We start from the raw sequence: 19,451 nt of genomic DNA on the forward strand, positions 1-19,451 counted from the left end.
TATTCCAAAACTTTATAATATATATGTCATTTTATTTTGTAGTTTATGATGAGATTATATATATTTTAAGTATAAACAGACACTTATTTACATGAAATATAATGAATTTATTTAAATCCTCCTAGTCTGCTTAGGCACCCTGCTTAGCCACCTAAGCGCTAGACCCTAACCTGTCACCCGACTAACGCCTATTGTCTTTTAGAACCTTGAGCAGAGCTGGGTTTTTTATTTAATATTTTTTTAATCTAGGCCAAAATGACGTCGTTTTGGTCCTGGTAAAATAAAAAAAAAAGTTATTAAAATCCTAAAGAAACGACGCCATTTCGTATTTGTTTGAAAAAAATAAATAAATACAGGGGGATCGGTCGTCCCCCGTTACCTCTCTCTCAAACCCTTTGGCCCTTTCTTTTCACCATTTTCCAATCAGAGAGCATTGCTATGCCCCAGTTCCCAGCAACGGCATACTTACTCCCATTTTGCTGCCGCTAGCCACTCCAGTCGCCGCCAGCCTTCAAGCCACTCTAGCTTCCAGCTTTCAAAGCCACTCCCAATTTTTAGGTAAATTTTTTAATTTCTAAATCTATAATCCCTAACCCTAGTTAATTATTTAATACGAATTTTTGTTTAATTGGTTAGAATCATATGGTAATACACTAATATGGTTATTGGTTATTGATTAGTGATATAAATTTATGATTATTGATGAAAGAAATTATTGTTTAGGGTAAAATTTGAATCCTTGATTATTGATTAATTAATTGAATTATTAAATAATGTATACGATTATTCATATGATTAGTTGAATTGAAATTTTCTTTATTGAATAATTTGTATGATTCTTGGTATTGTTTAATTGCATTTTTGGTTATATTAGTTATTAGTCATATTAGTAATATGAAAGGTGAGATTATTTGTTACAACAAGTTTGAGTATGTCCAAGCAGTGGCAAATCCAGGAATTGTCGGAGGAAGGGGCGAACTTAAAAGAGTGCGAGGTTCAAAAGAATGACAACAACCAAATCCTTTTATATAGTAATGTCATCCATAATTTATGAATACAAACAAATTGCAATTGTTGCCGGTGAGGTTTCATGTTATGAAAACGTCGCATAACAAGCTCATTATCAATAAAAGCATATACATCTCTCTCAATGTAAACAAGCATGCTATCACTTAACCATTGATCTCCCATTTTGTTAAGCAATGGTGTTTTCACAATCTTCATAGCAGAAAAAGCTACTTCCACCGAAACTGTTGCAACCGGTAACACCAAAATCAATATAAGAAGCTTATACACTAACATATAGCTTGCACACCTCCCGGTCTTCACTAACTCATTCGCAAGATTACTAATTCCTCTCAATGATGAAAAGTCACCATGCATCTTCATATCATGAACGTCATTGTCAAGTTGAATTGGAAGATTCATGAGTTCCATATGATCAAAATCTTCAGGATAAAGTTGGGCTATACAAACAATTTTTGCTTTGTCAAATGATATAAAATTATCACCGAACTCAAACATGCCATACAAAGAAGCAACTTGGTGTTTACCTCATTGAAGCGATCATTTAATTCCTTTAGTTGCATATCAAGGACTTGAAAATAGAGGTCCACACGATAGTAATGGAAATTTGTGAATCTTGGAGCTTTACACCTTGATTTTCAGGTAAGAAATGCAAATCCTCCATTTTAGGAATGATAATCTCATGCTCCTCATAAAACTTTTGTACATCATCAAGCACGTCCCCAAAGTCATCATCTCTCAAGGATTGTAGTCTTTGTTTGCATACTTCCACTAACGCCATCGCATTCACAATATCTTCTTTCTTTGGTAATGCTTGTGATAACTCATGTGTAATTTCCAATATAAGTCTCATAAAAAAAAGGTGAAACACAAAATCAAAAGTTTGTATGTCGTGGAATAACTTACTTGCTTCACTAAAATTGTCTTGGTTGCCATCATTTTTAATCCATTCAAGCACCTCCACCATGGCTTAAAACATAACAATAATACTAACTATAGTACTTTGAGTTCCACTGTGTATCACAAGGACACATGAAACTAATCTCTTGATTTAACCGTATACCAGTTCCAAGATCACCAATATCAAGAGCTTTCTTAATTTGTTCTTGTTGCTTCTCTCTAAATGCATCACGATGCTTACATGATGAACCAATAGTATTGTCCAAACTACTAGCATTGTTGAAGAAAATGGCAACACCATCAATTCCCTTTGTAATTACTACAAGAGCTAGTTGAAGTTGGTGTGCAAAACAATGAACATAGATGCTTAAGGATACTTGTTCAAAATCTTTGTTTTAAGGCCATTTAGCTCACCTTTCATATTACTAGCTCAGTCATAGCCTTGTCCTCGTAAAACCAGATCGAGTTTCGTTTGTAGTCACACTCGTGGCTATAAGTTGCCTTTGTCAAATCCAATCAAGTCTGTTTTCTTCGTTTTTTTTCACTTGTGTGGTGTGTTTTTATCTCTCTTTGACGAGATGTATAGAATTGCTATTAGAATTTTATAAAATATTTGCATGAGAATTTTTGTCAAAATTAAGCAAGTGAAACACATGTTACATACTTCATTTGTTATGGATATGTAAAGGACAAATGCTCCACATTTTATCAAATTAAGATACCAATTTATGAATTAAGAGTCTATCTTTGTTCATTTTCACTTGAGGAGATGAAAAAAGTACGATGAATTGGGACCATTTAGCAAATATATGAATCACTTAAATATTTGTACAAAGTCAATTTGTAATGTATATAATTCAAAGCTATGTGAACAACATACCATAGAATCATTATCCGAAAGTATAGAATCATTCTCCCTAAATACCACTCTCTTCTTTTATTTTTTATTTTTAATTAATTCTCTCCATGAACTAATTCTCTCACTTTCTACCAATTTTTGTTTTCCTATAGTTTTTCCGTTCATGAGTGAATAAGGTGAATTATGGGCATGTACTATATAGAGTTTGATGATACCGATGAGGAGGACTATCATACTATATCATATGAGTTTGACGATGACATTGACGACGACAATAACTAATTCATCAGTGACAGATACAAAACAACGTACAACCCATGACTGATACATTATTTCTTTGGTATATTAAGAATCTTTTGTATTTTCCACTACAAATTCTTAGGTTCATACTTTCTTGTATTAACTTTATCAAACCTAATTGTGCTTCTAAGTCACACAAAAAAACAGATGGTAATTCTTAGCCATCAATCAAACCAGTGGTCAAGCTCATTAGGGTCCTTGGGCTCTCATTCTCTATCCACCGCTCATTTTTCTTATCAAGAACTATTAAACAGCAGTCAGCAGTAGCACGCATTTCACCAGGCTTAACTTTTACCTGTTTCATAGTCTATTTAGTTCCAACAAATCATCTCCATCACTGGTTGGTCATTTTTCCATTCAATGATAAGGTTTTGCAAAGCTCTTAAATTGAAGGGGTCTTCGTCACGTGACGTCTCACAATAAATTATACATGCAATATTAAAACGTTACGTGACGATGAACTCATCACATGTGAATCATTTTGTCCAGAATTTAATGTTAGCATATTGCATAAGTGACATATTACTATTATTATGTTTGGTTAATGTTAGAATTGGTCCAGGTCCTCAAACTTTGTCTTAATTGAAGCATTGATTGCCAAAATTCTGGCTCATCTGTCCGCATTTAAAATACAGTTCAATCAATGCAGAACCCACAAACATGTGCCATGTCCAATGCAACCTTGTCATGTTTGTTCATGAACCCATGACGTCCACCAACATCAATTGAACCAACTTGTGCACCACCCTTAAAATAAAATAAGGTCGTGAACTAAGAGTGGGTTTAAAAAACCGAAAACAAAATAAAAAATCGAATCGAACACCAAACCAAAACCTAAAAAACGAACAAAAAAAAATCGATCCGAGCCGAAATCATTTGATTTGATTTTTTTTTTTGTCAGTAATTCCGAAACCAAACTGAACCAAATATATATTAATTTTATTTATTTATATCATGTATTTAAAATTTATCCAATTTCTAGCCCAATTTCTAAACCCAAACATCTTAAAACCTAAACTTCAAGCCCATGTTAAGAGAAGCCCTCTTTCTACAAACCCTAGCTAGCATATTCTTTCCACAAACCCTAGCTAGCATGTTCTTTGCATCTCCTCTCCCTTTCTTACTTCATTATTTTTCTCCTTTTCTCTCTCCCCGGCAGCCCCATCTTTCCTTCCACAGCCAAGTCTGACTGAGACAGAGATCGAGATAGAGACAAGGAGCTGGAACTGGAAATCATTAAAAAGCAGTATCTCCTCTCTCTACTATTTTCGATTTCAGTTTTGCATCTGTTTGAGCTGCCTTTCAGATCTTCGAAGGTTTGCTTTTGCAAATCAAAAATCAAAGAATTGGGGTCCTTAATTTGCTTTGCCCTCACATCTTCCAGCGATCCAAAAGAATAATCAGGAGTTTCACTTCTTTACTTGAAATCAATGATTACCAGCACATCCACCAATGCAACCGCCGCCTCTTCGTCCTCCCCTCGGCGTTCAAACCGCTGGAAGTACGAGCTGTGCAAGAATTCACCTCTACTTTTCTTTTTTCTTTGTTTTTTCCTTTTCTTGAAATCGGTGAATACCAGCAGCTCCGCCCATGCAAACCGCTGGAAGTACGAGGTGTTCCTCAGCTTCGGCGACGACACACGCACTACCTTCACAGACCACCTCTACTCTGCTTTAAGCGATGCCGGAATTAACACGTTTGTAGACAACCAGCTCAGAAGGGAGGACAATATACAGAGCGAACCTGACGGAGAAATCGAAGGGTCGAGGATCGCCCTCGTCATCTTCTCGAAGAGGTACGCGGAGTCCCGATGGTGCCTGAGGGAGCTGTCGAAGATCATGAGGTGCCGAGAAGATCAAGAGGTGAAGGGGAAAGTAGTCTATCCACTATTCTATGACGTTGACCCTTCTGAAGTGAGGAAACAGAGTGGTAGTTTTCGGGAAGCATTTCAGATGCATGAAAGGGAGGAAGATCCAAATGAAGTCGAGCAGTGGAGAAAGGATCTTAAGGCTTGTGCAGATTTGAGTGGCCGGAATCTTAAAACCACTGCGGACGGGTATAATTTCAAATTTCCTCTTTTACAAAATTTAATTGCTTGCAACATCTTGTATAATTAGATTAATGATTAGAAGAACAATATAATAATTAGTAATTAGAAGAAGAATATAATGATTAGTAATTAGATAAACATCAGCCTTGACGGATTGATACCAAATGTTGGAAGAAATATTGCAATGCCTAATTCATTAGCAGATCATTAATCACATGGACGGTTGATAAAAAAAACTGAGGAAGCCATGGACGATTGATAAAAAAACTGAGGAAGCCATGGACGATTGATCAAAGAAGAGCTTCTACTCACTGAGAACCTTATGTTGTTGCTAGTAATAGGACTAGTCTTCTGTATGAATTCCCAGTGGGTTATCCACCAGTCTTTCATGTCAGCTTAAAGGTCGACTAATTAATTCTTAATTTTAAGATATATGATGAATTAGATTAGTTCATATGAATCTTGGTGTTGCATGATATGATTGTTGCTCCTGCAAACATTGTTAGTTTCGATAACCTTTGATATGAGCTATCTCTATATATCATCATGCCTTTCAACAAAAGATTAAGTTGCAACCGTTATTCATATTATAATTTTGTGTTTGTCACCAACATTCTTTATCTGCAAATACTGAGGAAGCCACAATGATAATAGCCATAGAAATCCAATGCTAGGATCATATTAGAAGAAGAATATAATGATTAGTAATCAGATAAGCATCAGCCTTCAACGGATTAATGAGAAGACAATAATATTGGCTCTGATACCAAATGTTGGAACAAATATAGCGAACCCTAATTCATTAGCAGATCATTAATCACATCGTCTAATTAATTCTTCATTTTAAGATATATGATGAATTAGTTTAGTTCATATGAACGTTGGTGTTGCATGATATGATGAATGATCTGTTTGCATAATTTGGACTTTCAATTTGCAGGCGTGAAGCATTGTTTATCCAGAATGTTGTTGGGGACATCAGCGCACTAACAAAAACCACGGACTTGCAAACAAGTCAGTCAAAAACCAGAGACTTCCAAACAAGTCAGTCAAAAACTCGGTTGGAATATCTCGTCGCGTGGGCCAGAGTTCCCTACCACATTTTTTTTTTTTAATTTTTTTATTTGAAACAGAGAGGTTGTCTTGACTCATAAAGATTCGGTCTCATGTCTGACAAACCTCTTTTGTGCTTTTCTTTTGTAATTGAATGCTTTCCCATAGTCTAGTCAGCACTTTTTCATTCTTTTTCTCCTTTTTTTTTTGGTTCCTTTTTTCTCCTTTTGGTTATAAAGATTACTTCTCTCCTCCCTCGATTCGCTCCCCCCTCTCTCTCTCTCACCTATTACTTTTTTTCTTATTTGATTCACCCACTTTCTTCTCTCCCTCCCTCTTTCCTTTCTCTGCTTCTCTCGAACTATATTTGATTCACCCACTTTCTTCTCTCCCTCCCTCTTTCCTTTCTCTGCTTCTCTCGAACTATATTTGACTACAAGCATTTGAAGAAGAAGAAGAGGACCCATATGATCCAGTTCTCATATTCTTCAAAGCCTCGCTCTTCAACTCAAGACCCTGGGCGCGAAGACAAGCTCTCTCCAGCCGATGCCCACGATTTTGAGTACGGCGTCTACTCCCCCGACTACGACAACCGCACTCCGCTCCACATCGCCTTGCCCCAAGGCTGGATCCACGTTTCCGGTCCTTCCTTTCATGTTCTTTGGTTCTTCCTCCGTCAGCCCAATTGAGGACGGCTCCGCCAAATCCAACGCGAGCATTCATCCCTTTAACCCTGACGTGGGTTTTTGCCATTTTTTGCATATTGTAATAGGAATTTCAATATATATTGTTTATTTTAATTTCGTTAATTCCTACTATTTGAGTTTTTGTTATTTTTGTTCATTGTAATTGGAATTGATTTGGAGAATATAAGTAGATGGTACAATGTAATTTGTGTTTGATGTTATGAAGAATTTCTTGAATTGGAGGAATTTGTTGCAATTGATTTTTTGGGTACAACATTGCAATTTTCAATTGGGGCAATTCCTCTTTAATTTATATCGAATTGGTGTTGAAGGAATACTAGTGGAGTTAAACTTCAAATTTGTGACGATTGTGATGTCTCATTGCGTGTTGTGCATGCAATCTTGTGATTTCAGATTGAAGTTTATGTGGTGATTGTCTTCGAGATTGCTCAGGCAAGGGTCGCACCATGCACGATTGTGAAATCTCATTGCATGTTTCATATATCTTTTTCGTTAAAGCTTCTTCATTGTAATTTGTTTCCTAAGTCTCTTGTTAAGCTTACCCATTGTTTTGTGTTTTTGCAGAAAAGTGGAGCCACTTTACCTTGTTGCTTGTACAAAAATCAAGTTTAGGGGTGGATTTCCATCTACATCTTCAGTTGCCGCTTCTCCTTTAAACCCAGGAAGTTTCTTCGTCCAAGAGCTTTATTGATTTATTTTTCTTTTTGCTATACTTTTGTTGTCTATTTTCATTATTCCTATCTTCAATTTTTTTTAGTTCAAAAAAATACATAAAAATAAAATTTCGAAAAATCCAATATATATATATATATATATATATTTTTTTTTTTTAGTCTTGTTCTTATTGGCTACTTCCCATTTCACATATGAGATTCAGTCTTTATTTTCTTGTAACTTTCAAGAAATTTATACTTGACATTAGTTCTTTATATTATTTTTGTTTTGATCATATTTTTGATGATCATGACTTGGAAAATTTATATGCACATAGCCATGTAAATGTGAAACTAGGGCATGATTTAACGCTTCATGTGTAAATCTAGTGAGTTTATGTAACCATTGTGAGCTTTTGAGCCTCTTATAGATTGAACCATTATGTATCAATCTCATTTATTCTTGTGCGTATGATCTCATTTTACATGTAACTGCCCGTTTCAAAAATTTCATTATAATTAGTTAAAATTACGAAAATACCCCTAATGACATAAACATTGACTTTCGTCCGTTGATGTAATATAATTCTTCGTTAATTTATTTCTGTAGCTCTCGTTGATACGAACGCGTATTACTGACGTTTGGTACAAGATTTCTCAACTATTGCCTTATCACTTACGAGGTTAACTTGGAAAGGCGTGAAATTCGAGTGGGATGAAGACTACGAGCAGAGCTTCCAGGAGTTAAAGTGTTGCCTTACTCGCGCCTCTGTTCTTGCCTTTCCAGATGAGGGCGGGGAGTTTGAGAGCTACAATGATGCTTCTTTGTTTGGTTTGGGTTGCGTATTGATGCAACATGGGAAGGTCATTACTTATGCTTTGAGACAGCTTAGCCTAGCATGCATTTCATATTTCATGATTGAGCATGTTTTATAATATGTTTTATGGAGAATTTATGATTTCTTTAAATTACTTTTACGTAATATTTATGATTTATCAAATTTATGTTTTACTAAAGGTTATAAAATATTGGAATTTTGTATATGAATTTCTATGAATTTCAAATATGATTTATTTTGCGGGTTTACGAATATGAGATTCGATGGATTTACGGATATGACTTACTATGGATTTATGAGACAATGTTTAAGCTTTTGAGCTTTGGTGATTTGATATGAGATTGAGGTATGTTTTCGGTGCTTATCTAGCGGGTTATCATACATCACATCCACACAACACGGGTATAAATGTCTATGGTCATAGGACACAGTTGATGAGGAGTGAGATATGATATATGTTATACCCCCAGCTTCACTGCCAAAAGCAGTGTCGAACAGCTTCACTAGCCACAACTACTGTCGGTGTGTGATGTATATATTTTCTTCTCCGACGTAACCCGAAGTCGTACAGTTTCACCTTCGGGTGATGAGGCCTAACATGTTTCTTAACTGGCCTAACCCAGTGTCGTACAGCTTCACATTCAGGTGATGGACAAGTACTACCTTCGGGCAACTATGATACCCCTAGAGAGTACAATATTGATGAGATTTATGGATTTACCTTCGAGTGATGATTTCATCGTTATTGAGCATGATTTTAACCATACTTGTTTTACGAATGAATTCATGGCATGCTAGGGTTTTCAGAAAAACCTATTATGTAGTATTATATATGTTTTCAAAACATGGGGTTAGTATGTTCAAATAAAATGGTTTTCGTATTATTAGTATTGATGTAAATTATGATCCGCTCACCTTTTCTATTTTGCGCCCCTCAAGACATAGTGACGAAGAGTACAATCCGAGCATCGAGGCCTTTCCCTATCAGTGACCTTGCATCCCTCCACTTGAGTATGATTTCTTTGATAATCACTTGTTTCTTGTTGTTCTACTTTTCTCTGGCACTTTATTTTGTAGTATGCTCTGGGATATACTCATGATCGTTGAATACATTTTTTCGTTCATGCTTAAATTAATTTATTATTGTTATTTCTTCTTAATATTACGTATTCGTTGCAAATAGTTTTTTGGCATAATTTCTAGTTTGCTCGTTCCTTCATATTCTCATAGATTCATTCATTTATGCCTTTCGTCACCTTTTGGTGTCAGCTAAGTGTCATTAGGATATCTGGGTTGGGACGTGTCAGTTTGGTATCATGGCCAGGTTGGTTCGATTTTTATTGATTATGTCCTAAAGTTTTGTCTCCTTGATCCGATTTTGTTGGTTCCTTCTTATTGCTTGCTGTCATTGGTCCAGAGCATAGTTAGGATTTCGTTCTATTCCCTTGATTGTTATTCATTTCCCCTGATTGCTATTTGTTTCCATTGATTGTCGTTTCTTTCCGTTGATTATTATTTCCTTATGTTGACTGTTATTTCCTTTCGTTATTGATTATGAAATACTTACTTCCCCTCTCCTCGCGTTCTTGATTGTGGAATACCTTGTTATGCTAAACTTCATTTTGGTTATTTCTCAGAATCATGAATACTCATGGCGAAAATGTGCCTCGTGGCGGTAATATTCCTCTGCGTCTATATACTGGTGAGTTAGGTAGATTTCACTAACTGGCTGCATCTCTAAGACATGCATTCCCGCAGAATAGTGGGCAGAACTGCACCTATGTAGAGATTGCCCGTAGTCATGGGGTGACTGATTTGAATATTGTGGGCGCCTGTGAGGTGGTAAAAGAGTGGCTTGAAAAAGTTAAGGATGTTTTTGAGGTGATGCATTATTCTGAGGAGGAGCAAGCAAAGACAGCTGGTTATTTTCTTTGAGGTGGTGCTAAGACCTGGTAGGATTCTATTAGACGATCTCGGCTTGCTAACCCCCCAATGACTTGGAAGACCTTTCGAGAGCTCTTTTCAGATTATTTTCTTAGTCCTCAGTACATAGCCAGGAAAAGATAAGAATTTTATACTCTTCGTCAGGGTAACATGTCAGTGACCGGGCTTGATTGCAATTTCGGACGGTACACCGTGATACCAAGAATTTTATTGGTATGGTATGAAGCGAGATATTGCTGACTATGTGAGGAAGTGTATAGTTTGCCAACAAGTTAAGGTGGAGAGGAAGAAACCAGGTAGATTACTATAGAACCTTCCGATTCCAGTATGGAAATGGAAGGACATCACGATGGATTTTGTGTACGGGTTGTCGAAGACTTGGTTGAATTTTGATGGTATCTGGGTAATCGTGGACAGACTGACAAAATTCGTTCACTTTATACCCGTTCGGCAGAACTACAAATTGGAGAAATTAGCAAAGCTGTTTATCGAGAATATTGTCAAGTATCACGGTGTACCGGTCATTATCGTCTCAGATTGGGACCCGATATTTACTTCTCGATTTTAGAAACTTTCCATGACGCCCTGGATACTAAGTTGTTGTATAGCACTGCTTACTACCCGCAGATGAATAGACAATCTGAGAGGAAAATACAGACTCTTGAAGATATATTGACAACCTGCATTCTTTAGTGGAAGGGTAGCTGGGATGAGTATTTGTCTTTGGTGGAATTCGCCTATAATAACAAATACCACTCTAGCATCGGTATTGCACCATTCGAGGCTCTATATGGTAAAACATGCAGGACACCATTATGCTGGATTGAGGTTGGTGAACGCGTGTTGGTGGGACTAGAGATTGTGGATACTAAAAATGCCAACATCCTGCTAATAAAAAGAAATTTGAAGTTTGCACTGAACTGACAGAAAAACATCACCGATAAGCATTCTACGAATCAAGAATATGCAGTTGGTGACTTCGTATTCTTGAAGTTATCACCTTGGAAAAGTGTAATCCACTTCGGTAAGTGAGGAAAGTTAAGTCCTCGATATATCGGCCCTTACATAATTACGGAGAGAATTGGTGTTGCTGCCTATAGACTGCTGTTGCCATCAGAGCTATCCCAGATACATGACATATTTCACATCTCCATGCTTCAGAAGTATGTATTAGACCCATCGCACATTTTGTAGCCGTAACCACTAAAGGTGAGACCATACATAAGCTATGTGGAGGAACCTGTAGCGATTCTAGGCCAACATGATAAGGTGTTGAGGAATAAAGCCATCCCGCAATTAAAAGTGTTATGGAAGAATCATGCACTCAAGGAGGCTACTTGGGAGGTGGAAGAACTGATGCGAGCCCAGTATCCATTCTTATTTACATGAGGTAATGAAATTTCGGTGATGAAATTTTCTTAAGGGGGTATATTATAACGACCCGTTTCGAAAATTTCATTTTAATTAGTTAAAATTACAAAAATACCCTTATTGACGGAAACATTAACTTTCATCTGTTGACGTATTAGAATTCTTGGTTTATTTATTTTCGTAGCTGTCGTCGATACGAACGCGTAGGCATGATCGAAATTGAATTCACAGCTAAAACAAAGCTCATACAATTTTTGAACGACAAGGGCATTCTAGTAATTTAATCAATGATGATATTTCTCCACTTTTGGACCTCTACATGGGTGACACATGGCACCTTATGTCTGGTGCCTTTTTTCTTCCTTCCCCGTGATCTTTCTCTAGAACTCTCTATTTTCTCTCTCGTCTTCACTCTCCTCTCCTCTCTGGCGAACTCACACACACACACACACACACTTACATACACAAATACCACAATCACCACCACTCCCTTCCTTCTCTTCCTCACCTATCTGATCTCACTCACTCTTTCTTTCTCGACACTGTTGCACTAACAATGTGATTGTGATCTCCAATGAGATCTCGAGCTTTTCTGACCAAGGTAAGGTCTAAAACATTCTTAAAACTTCATAGTCTATGTTTATAAGTGGGTTTAGGATGTTTTTGAGTAACTTTCATGGTTGTTGGACACATATTCAACTCGGGAATCATCTTGCCAGTTTTCTGGCAAAATACCGTTGGTTGCAGACAATTTTCCGGCTAATCTCGACCACGATTCAACCCCATCTTGGTATATTCTTGTTCCTTACTCTCTTATCTTCATTTTGATTTTTGAATCATTGGAAATGGTGTGAAATTAAGCTCGGGAAGGTTTACCTAGATTCTGGCCGAACCCACGGCCTGGAACGGGGTCAAACCCGACCCGAAACCCCAAAACCATGCCAATAACAAGCCCATCCCAAATCAGATCCAACCCACCTAGCCCAGGCCTAACCCACTAAACCCAACCTAAGCCCAAATCAATATTGGCCCAACCTATTAGGCCCAAAAACCTTCGGCCCAATCCAGTTACCCAGAACCCAACCCAGCTCCTTGGACCGGCAAGTGGGTGCGCATCATGGCTGGCGCGTGGAGCACACGCACCTCCGCCAGAGGTACTGTGCTCCGCTGCTGTCCACTGCGGCGCCGACGACTTTTCGGGTGCACTTTCCGGTGACCCAACTCGGCGCGTGGCCTTCCAAAGAGCCTCCCTGTGGCGGTGCATAGGGAAACCCAAGGTCCAACCTTAGGTTATTTGACATGCCAAATTCGAATCCTCTATCCGTTTTCCAAAATTTCATCTAGAGTTTTATTAAATGGTCTCTATTTATGTTTAGGTGCATCGGTTGAGAGTGATCCAGTCTATCCTAGTTCGAGCGGCTTTTCGATAGAGGAGTACTTGTGAGTGGACCCCTTCTTAACTTACATTTTTTTTATAAAATATTAGCCTAGCATGCATTTCATATTTCATGATTGAGCATGTTTTATAATATGTTTTATGGAGAATTTATGATTTCTTTAAATTACTTTTACGGAATATTTATGATTTATTGAATTTACATTTTACTAAAGGTTATGAAATATTGGAATTTCGTATATCAATTTCTATGGATTTCGAATATGATTTATTTTGCAGATTTACGAATATGAGATTCCATGGATTTACAGATATGACTTACTATGGATTTATGAGACGAGGTTTGAGCTTTTGAAATCCGGTGATTTGATATGAGATTTTGAGCTATGTTTTTTGTGCTTATCTAGCGGGTTATCATACAACACATCCACACAACACGGGTATAGATGTCTATGGCCATAGGACACAGTTTTATGAGGATGAGTGAGATATGATATATATTATACCCCTAACTTCACGGCCAAAAGCAATGTTGGACAACTTCACTAGCCACGGCTAGTGTCAGTGTGTGATGTAAATATTTTCTTCTCCGGTGTATCCCGAAGTCGTACAGCTTCACCTTCGAGTTATGGGGCCTATCATGTTTCTTCACTGGTGTAACCTAGTGTCTTACAGCTTCACCTTCGGGTGATGGATAGGTACTATCTTCGGGCGACTATGATACCTCTAGAGAGTACAATATTGATGAGATTTATGGATTTGCCTTCGGGCGATGATTGCACCGTTATTGAGCATGATTTTAACCATACTTATTTTATGAATGATTTCATGGCATGCTAGGATTTTCAGAAAAAACCTATTATGTAGTATTATATATGTTTTCAAAACAAGGGGTTCGTATGTTTAGTAAAATGGTTTTCGTATTATTAGTATTAATATAAATTATGGTATACTCAATTTTTCTGTTTTGCGCCCCCTCAGGACATAGCGACGAAGACTAAGATCCGAGGATCAAGGCCCTTCCCTATCAGTGACCTTGCATCCCTCCACTTGAGTATGACTTCTTTGATGATCACTTGTTTCTTGTTGTTCTTCTTTTCTCTGACACTTTATTTTGTAATATGCTCTGGGATATACTCATGATCGTTGAATAACTTATTTCGTTCATGCTTAAATTGAATTTATTATTGTTATTGCTTCTTAATATTGCGTATTCGTTGCGAATGTTGTTTTTGCATAATTTCTAGTTTTCTCGTTCCTTCGTATTCTCATAGATTCACTCATTTATGGCTTTCGTCACCTTTTGGTGTCGGCCAGCACGTGCCATTCAGGTGTCATTAGGATATCTGGGTTGGGGCGTGTCATTACATGTATCTCTAGAATTTGCTTTATAACTCTCGTTACATTCATCAATTCACGTAACAAACATGGAAATGATATAGACATTTGTTTCTTTTGTTTGAGCCTTTCTAACCAACCCTTACAATTATTTTCCAAGTTAGCCCCTTTAGCCACAGTACAACCTTGTGAAAGACCTTTTGATCCAAGAAATTACTTAGTATTGATAGCGAGCTATGTGGACAGGCAAACATATGGCGGTATGTTTTGTGAGATCATTTGAGTGAACACGTTGGCCCACAAATATGAGTGAATGAGTGTATGCCTTGTGAGAAACTCACGGGTTTGCATATGATGTTTTAAAGAAGCTTGGAATTACGTTGACATGGTTATTACACACACTACACTCCAAGTTGGTTCAATTCAAATTTGGTTAACTCTTGGATAATGTCTTGAGCTATTGTTATTTTTTTCTTGAAAATTATCTCACGGTTGTTATCTTAAATATTAAAATTTGGGAAGTCAGCTATTATTTTTTTTCTTTCGAGTCTGTGTGTTTTATCTTGGTTTGCTCAAGGACAAGCAAGATCTTAGTTTGGGAGTATTTGGTTCCAGCAAGGTTGCGGCAAAGAGGAGAGCTACTTTGGAGTTTTTATTTAATAAGGCTACATTATAAATACTTAATTGCCTTGTGGCATTGTTATTATCAAGTTTTTATTCCATATTGAGTATCTTTTGCTATTAGTAATGCGCTTGATTTGTATTTAGATGCTTGATCACCATCTAAGTTTTAGTTAAGTTGATTTGATGGAAGTTAGAGTAGATGCCATACTTAACTTGAGTTTAGCTTCTTACAATTGTTACCATAAACACCTATTTGTAGATGCAATGCAATTAGGGTTTGTGTGATATTCCAATGATTTCCATAGAGCTTAATGGGTTCTTACTTGTTTAAATTGACACGCCCCGATCTCGATATTCCTCTAATACCAGGATGGGCACGTGTTGGCCACCGCCAAGGGTGACAAAGCCATTTTAAACATGTCTACGAATAAAATATGTAATTAGAACGAAAATGCTAATGCACGAATGTGTTTAGAGCATACAACTAATTAAGAATAATATGAAAGAATTATAATAAAAAGGTATGAACAAAGGGAAGAGTCATACACTGAGAAGACTCAAATATACCTATGTGGACGTACCTTGACGATGGGATCATGTGCCTCAAATCTAACTCCTAAGGGGGCGCAAAACATAAAAGGTGAGTGGACCATAACTTATAATAATACTAATAATACGAAAAACCATTTTCTTTATGAACCTACTAATCCCCTATTTTGAAAACACATATAATACTACATAATAAGTTTTTCTGAAAACTCTAGCATGTCATGAATTCATTTATAAAACCGTCCAAAGGTAAATCCGTAAATCTCATCCATGCTGTACCCATGATTTTGAGTATGGCATCTACTCCCGCGACTACGACAACCGCACTCCGCTCCACATCGCCTCGCCCCAAGGCTGGATCGATGTTTCTGGTCACCTACTAATCCACAGCTGGATCGACATGCTGCTCCTTCCTTTCGTGGTCTTCGGCTCTTCCTCCGTCAGCTCAATTGAGGACGGCTCCGCCAAATCCAACGCAAGCATTGATCCCTTTAACTCTGACGTGGGTTTTTGCCCTTTTTGGCATATTGTAATTGGAATTTCAATATATATTTTTTATTTTAATTTCATTAATTCCGACGATCTTTGAGTTGGGTTTTTGTTATTTTTATACATTGTAATTGGAATTGATTAGGAGAATATAAGTAGATGGTATAATGAAATTTGTGTTTGATGTTATGAAGAATATCTTGAATTGGAGGAATTTGTTGCAATTGTTTTTTTGGGTACAACATTGCAATTTTCAATTGTGGCAATTCTTCTTTAATTTATATCCAATTGGTGTTGAAAGAATACTAGTGGAGTTAAACTTCAAATTTATGACTATTGTGATTTCAGATTGAAGTTTATGTGGCGATTGCCTTCGGCAAGAGTCGCACCATGCACGGGAAAATCTGGGCATCCAACTTCCAAGTAGTTGGGTGGTTGCATCCAAAAAAAGTGTACTTATTGTAATGATATTTAACACTGAATAACTGTGGGTTTTATCCCAATGTATGTAAACTTGTGTGATTTGGAATGTCTTAGCTGTCATAGTAGTGATGAATTGTGTGCTACAGTTTGGTTTTGCAGTGGGTTATGTCATTGATACATGTTAAAACAGTTTATAACTAAATATGATTCGTCATGAAAGTTTATAAAGTAAAAATGTAAGAACTAATTGAAACAATAAACCAAGTTGACATCTATAAATGGTACTAAATGACTGACTTTATTGAACATACCATGCGGAAGATATTGGGTTTCCAATCATGTACCCATCAACAGAATTTTTTATACTTGTAAATTAATTATTATAAATTATTACACGTTTAAGTTGCATAAAAAAAGATGCTAATTCTTAGCCATCAATCAAACCAGTGGTCAAGCCCATTACGGTCCGTAGGCTCTCATTCTCTATCCCCCACCCATTTTGTAAAAAGCAGTAGCTCGCACTAGCCTACTAACTTTACCTATTTTATAGTCTATTCAGTTCCAACAAATCATTCCAACATTGGTCATTTTTCAATTCTATGCTAAAGGTTTTGCAAAGCTCTTATATTGAAGGGGTCATCGTAGCGTGAAATCTCACAATAAATTATACATACAATACTAAAACATTCCGTGACAACGAACTTATTACATGTGAATTATTCTGATCATATTTTAGGTTGAAAAGTTTATTAAAAAAAAATTTAAAATAATACGTTCAAAAATCAACTTAAGAAAAATAAAGATAAAAATTCATCGCGTAATCAAATTACAACATAAAAAATATATAGCCTATATAGAGCCCGAAAGGTATATAGCCTCTCATTAGGAGAGATTCTTTTTAGAGCATCCCAGTGAGGCGTTGTATATAAGGCTGAGAAAGTAGTGGACATAACCCATTTTAGAGCTCCGAGGATTTTTGCAGCTTTATAAAAGAATCTCTCCAAACGAGGGGCTATTTCTTTCGAACTCTATATAGAGCTATATGTATATTTATTTATTTATGTGCGATAATTTTTTTGTGTGTTAATGACACACCCCGACCAGAGTCAAGGCATGTTGGCCGTCATGTGAGATCATTTCATTATCAAAAGTTTTAACCCCTCTCTGTAAAACCTGTATAGTTTCCTAGAAAATAGAATATACACATATATCAAAAACATGTTCAGAAATATGTCATGTCGAATGCCTCCACATAAAATGTAAGTAACCCGGGTAATGTCAATCAATGCAAGTAACATGTCAGCCGGAGTCATCTAACGTGACCTGTACGGCTGAATCTAAAGCTCAAATCCCCTCACTAACTATACCTGCACACGAGTCGGAACCACCTAAAGTGGTCTGTACGACAGGACTGGGTGTAAATAAATACGCACAAGTGCTACGATCACGTGAAGACTGGACGAATAATCGCGGGTCACCTACGAGTCGAAACCACCTATAGTGGTCTGTACGACAGGACTGTGCACCTAACTTGGATCCAAGATGAGCGTGTGGTGCGGGAGGTGAACATCACGTGAAGAACTATGCCTTACTCTGGGCGGGAGCACTAACACCGAGGGTGCAGGTTATGAGCTCTCTATGCATCTCATATAACCACTAATTCACAATCATAATCTATAAACTTACTTGGCACGTACTTGTGCGTCCGCAGCACCAAACATACATATATGCAACTACTAATGCATAAATAAATAGACAAACGCAATGCATGGCATTTAAAACATATAAACATTCCATTTCATTTTCTTAGAAAAACCACAAGTATATAGGTATATACGGAAAACCAAAAGCCCACTCACACTTTCTGTTTTGCGCCCCTCCACGTTCTAGTTTGGTTTGCTCTTTTGGTGGCTTGCGAGGAATCCACGACATATCTGACAGATTATCACCAGTGTAAGACCACCTCAGGGTGTGTTTAGTTAGTGTTTGTTCCTCTGGACTGCAATAGGCTTTCTGTGCTCTGAATATTGTTTTTCACACTTACACTTGCACTTGTACGTTAACTACATTGTTTAGTAGTTTGGTTTTTATTTATTCGTACTTTTATTATTATATTTTGCTTCCGCACTGTGCACATGGCTACGTCACCCTCACGTGATTTCGGTCGGAGTGTGTCAGTTAACTTTTCTTAAGTTGATTTTTTGACATGTTATCTTAAATTCTTTTTATGAACCTTTCAACCTAAATAGTTCAAATTCTGACAAAATTAGATTTCATCACTTATAAACCATTCGTTGGATTAGATTCTCTTATCTCAATCTCATCCGTTGAAAAATAAAAACCTCCATTTCGCCTCTAAAATAATTTGATTTTCACATACAACACAACAATTTACCTAGCACTATTGGTAAATTAATATCATATAATTTTGAAAACAAAAATTTATTTGAAAATTTCACCCACTAATGCCCATGAACATTAAATCAATTTGAAATTTTAATTCTTATGGAATTTAAAAAAATCATTAATTAGTCAAATTGCAAGAAAAAAGAATTAAAAAAATGTTAAAAAGAGAGTATAAGTATATTCGCAAGTGAAGGGAGAGTGATATAATTTTGCTCACATAGATTGCTACTTTTTGTGGGACCCACTGGATTTTGGGGCTAGATGTAGCCCAATTTTATGCTACCCAAAAAGGAAGTTGCTAGCCCGAGGGGTAGGTCTAGCCTCCATTTTTCGGCTCATTGAGGATGAAATTTCTCACTAAAACTAGAAATGTAAGATTCATGGAGAATAAAGTCCCTATTAAGAATGCTCTTAAAGCCCCAAACAATTTTCAAATCTTTAAAGGCTAAATAGTCAAAATGGTATCTGAGATTTGCATAATCAATAGAAATGGTCCCTGAAATTGAAAATCAATATAAATGGTC

At 36.7% G+C, this 19,451-nt stretch overlaps 1 protein-coding gene and 1 long non-coding RNA gene across 3 annotated transcripts; both read left to right on the forward strand.

Annotated features, from left to right (window-relative positions):
* Positions 1–4,176: 4,176 nt before the first annotated feature.
* Positions 4,177–6,468, forward strand: LOC125474805 (toll/interleukin-1 receptor-like protein). 2 transcript variants are annotated; one of them, XM_048578851.1, is made up of 2 exons: positions 4,177–5,182; positions 5,427–6,125. In XM_048578851.1, the coding sequence occupies exons 1-2, from the start codon at positions 4,516–4,518 to the stop codon at positions 5,468–5,470; spliced, it is 711 nt and encodes a 236-aa protein (XP_048434808.1). In that variant the 5' UTR covers positions 4,177–4,515; the 3' UTR covers positions 5,471–6,125. The 2 variants fall into 2 exon arrangements, with proteins under 2 accessions (XP_048434808.1, XP_048434807.1); XM_048578850.1 differs by having other exon boundaries at positions 4,178–5,141; positions 6,076–6,468.
* A 5,628-nt stretch (positions 6,469–12,096) lies between these two features.
* Positions 12,097–15,262, forward strand: LOC125474680. The gene is made up of 3 exons (XR_007256126.1): positions 12,097–12,303; positions 12,422–12,492; positions 13,079–15,262. It is a non-coding gene; the product is annotated as an uncharacterized LOC125474680 (long non-coding RNA).
* The last annotated feature ends 4,189 nt before the right edge of the window (positions 15,263–19,451 follow it).

This window comes from the organism of the source record quoted next, unplaced genomic scaffold (genome assembly GCF_019419815.1).
Source record: "Pyrus x bretschneideri cultivar Hongxiangsu unplaced genomic scaffold, Pyrus_bretschneideri_v1 Contig13, whole genome shotgun sequence".
Classification (NCBI taxonomy): Eukaryota; Viridiplantae; Streptophyta; class Magnoliopsida; order Rosales; family Rosaceae; genus Pyrus; species Pyrus x bretschneideri.

What these genes read in the sequence shown, in the direction of transcription:
- LOC125474805 (XM_048578850.1), top strand. Translation starts at nt 4,516, where the DNA reads ATGATTACCAGCACATCCACCAATGCAACCGCCGCCTCTTCGTCCTCC. An exon ending in CTTAAAACCACTGCGGACGG is followed by an intron (nt 5,142 to 6,075) that starts GTATAATTTCAA and finishes TTCAATTTGCAG; the next exon opens with GCGTGAAGCATTGTTTATCC.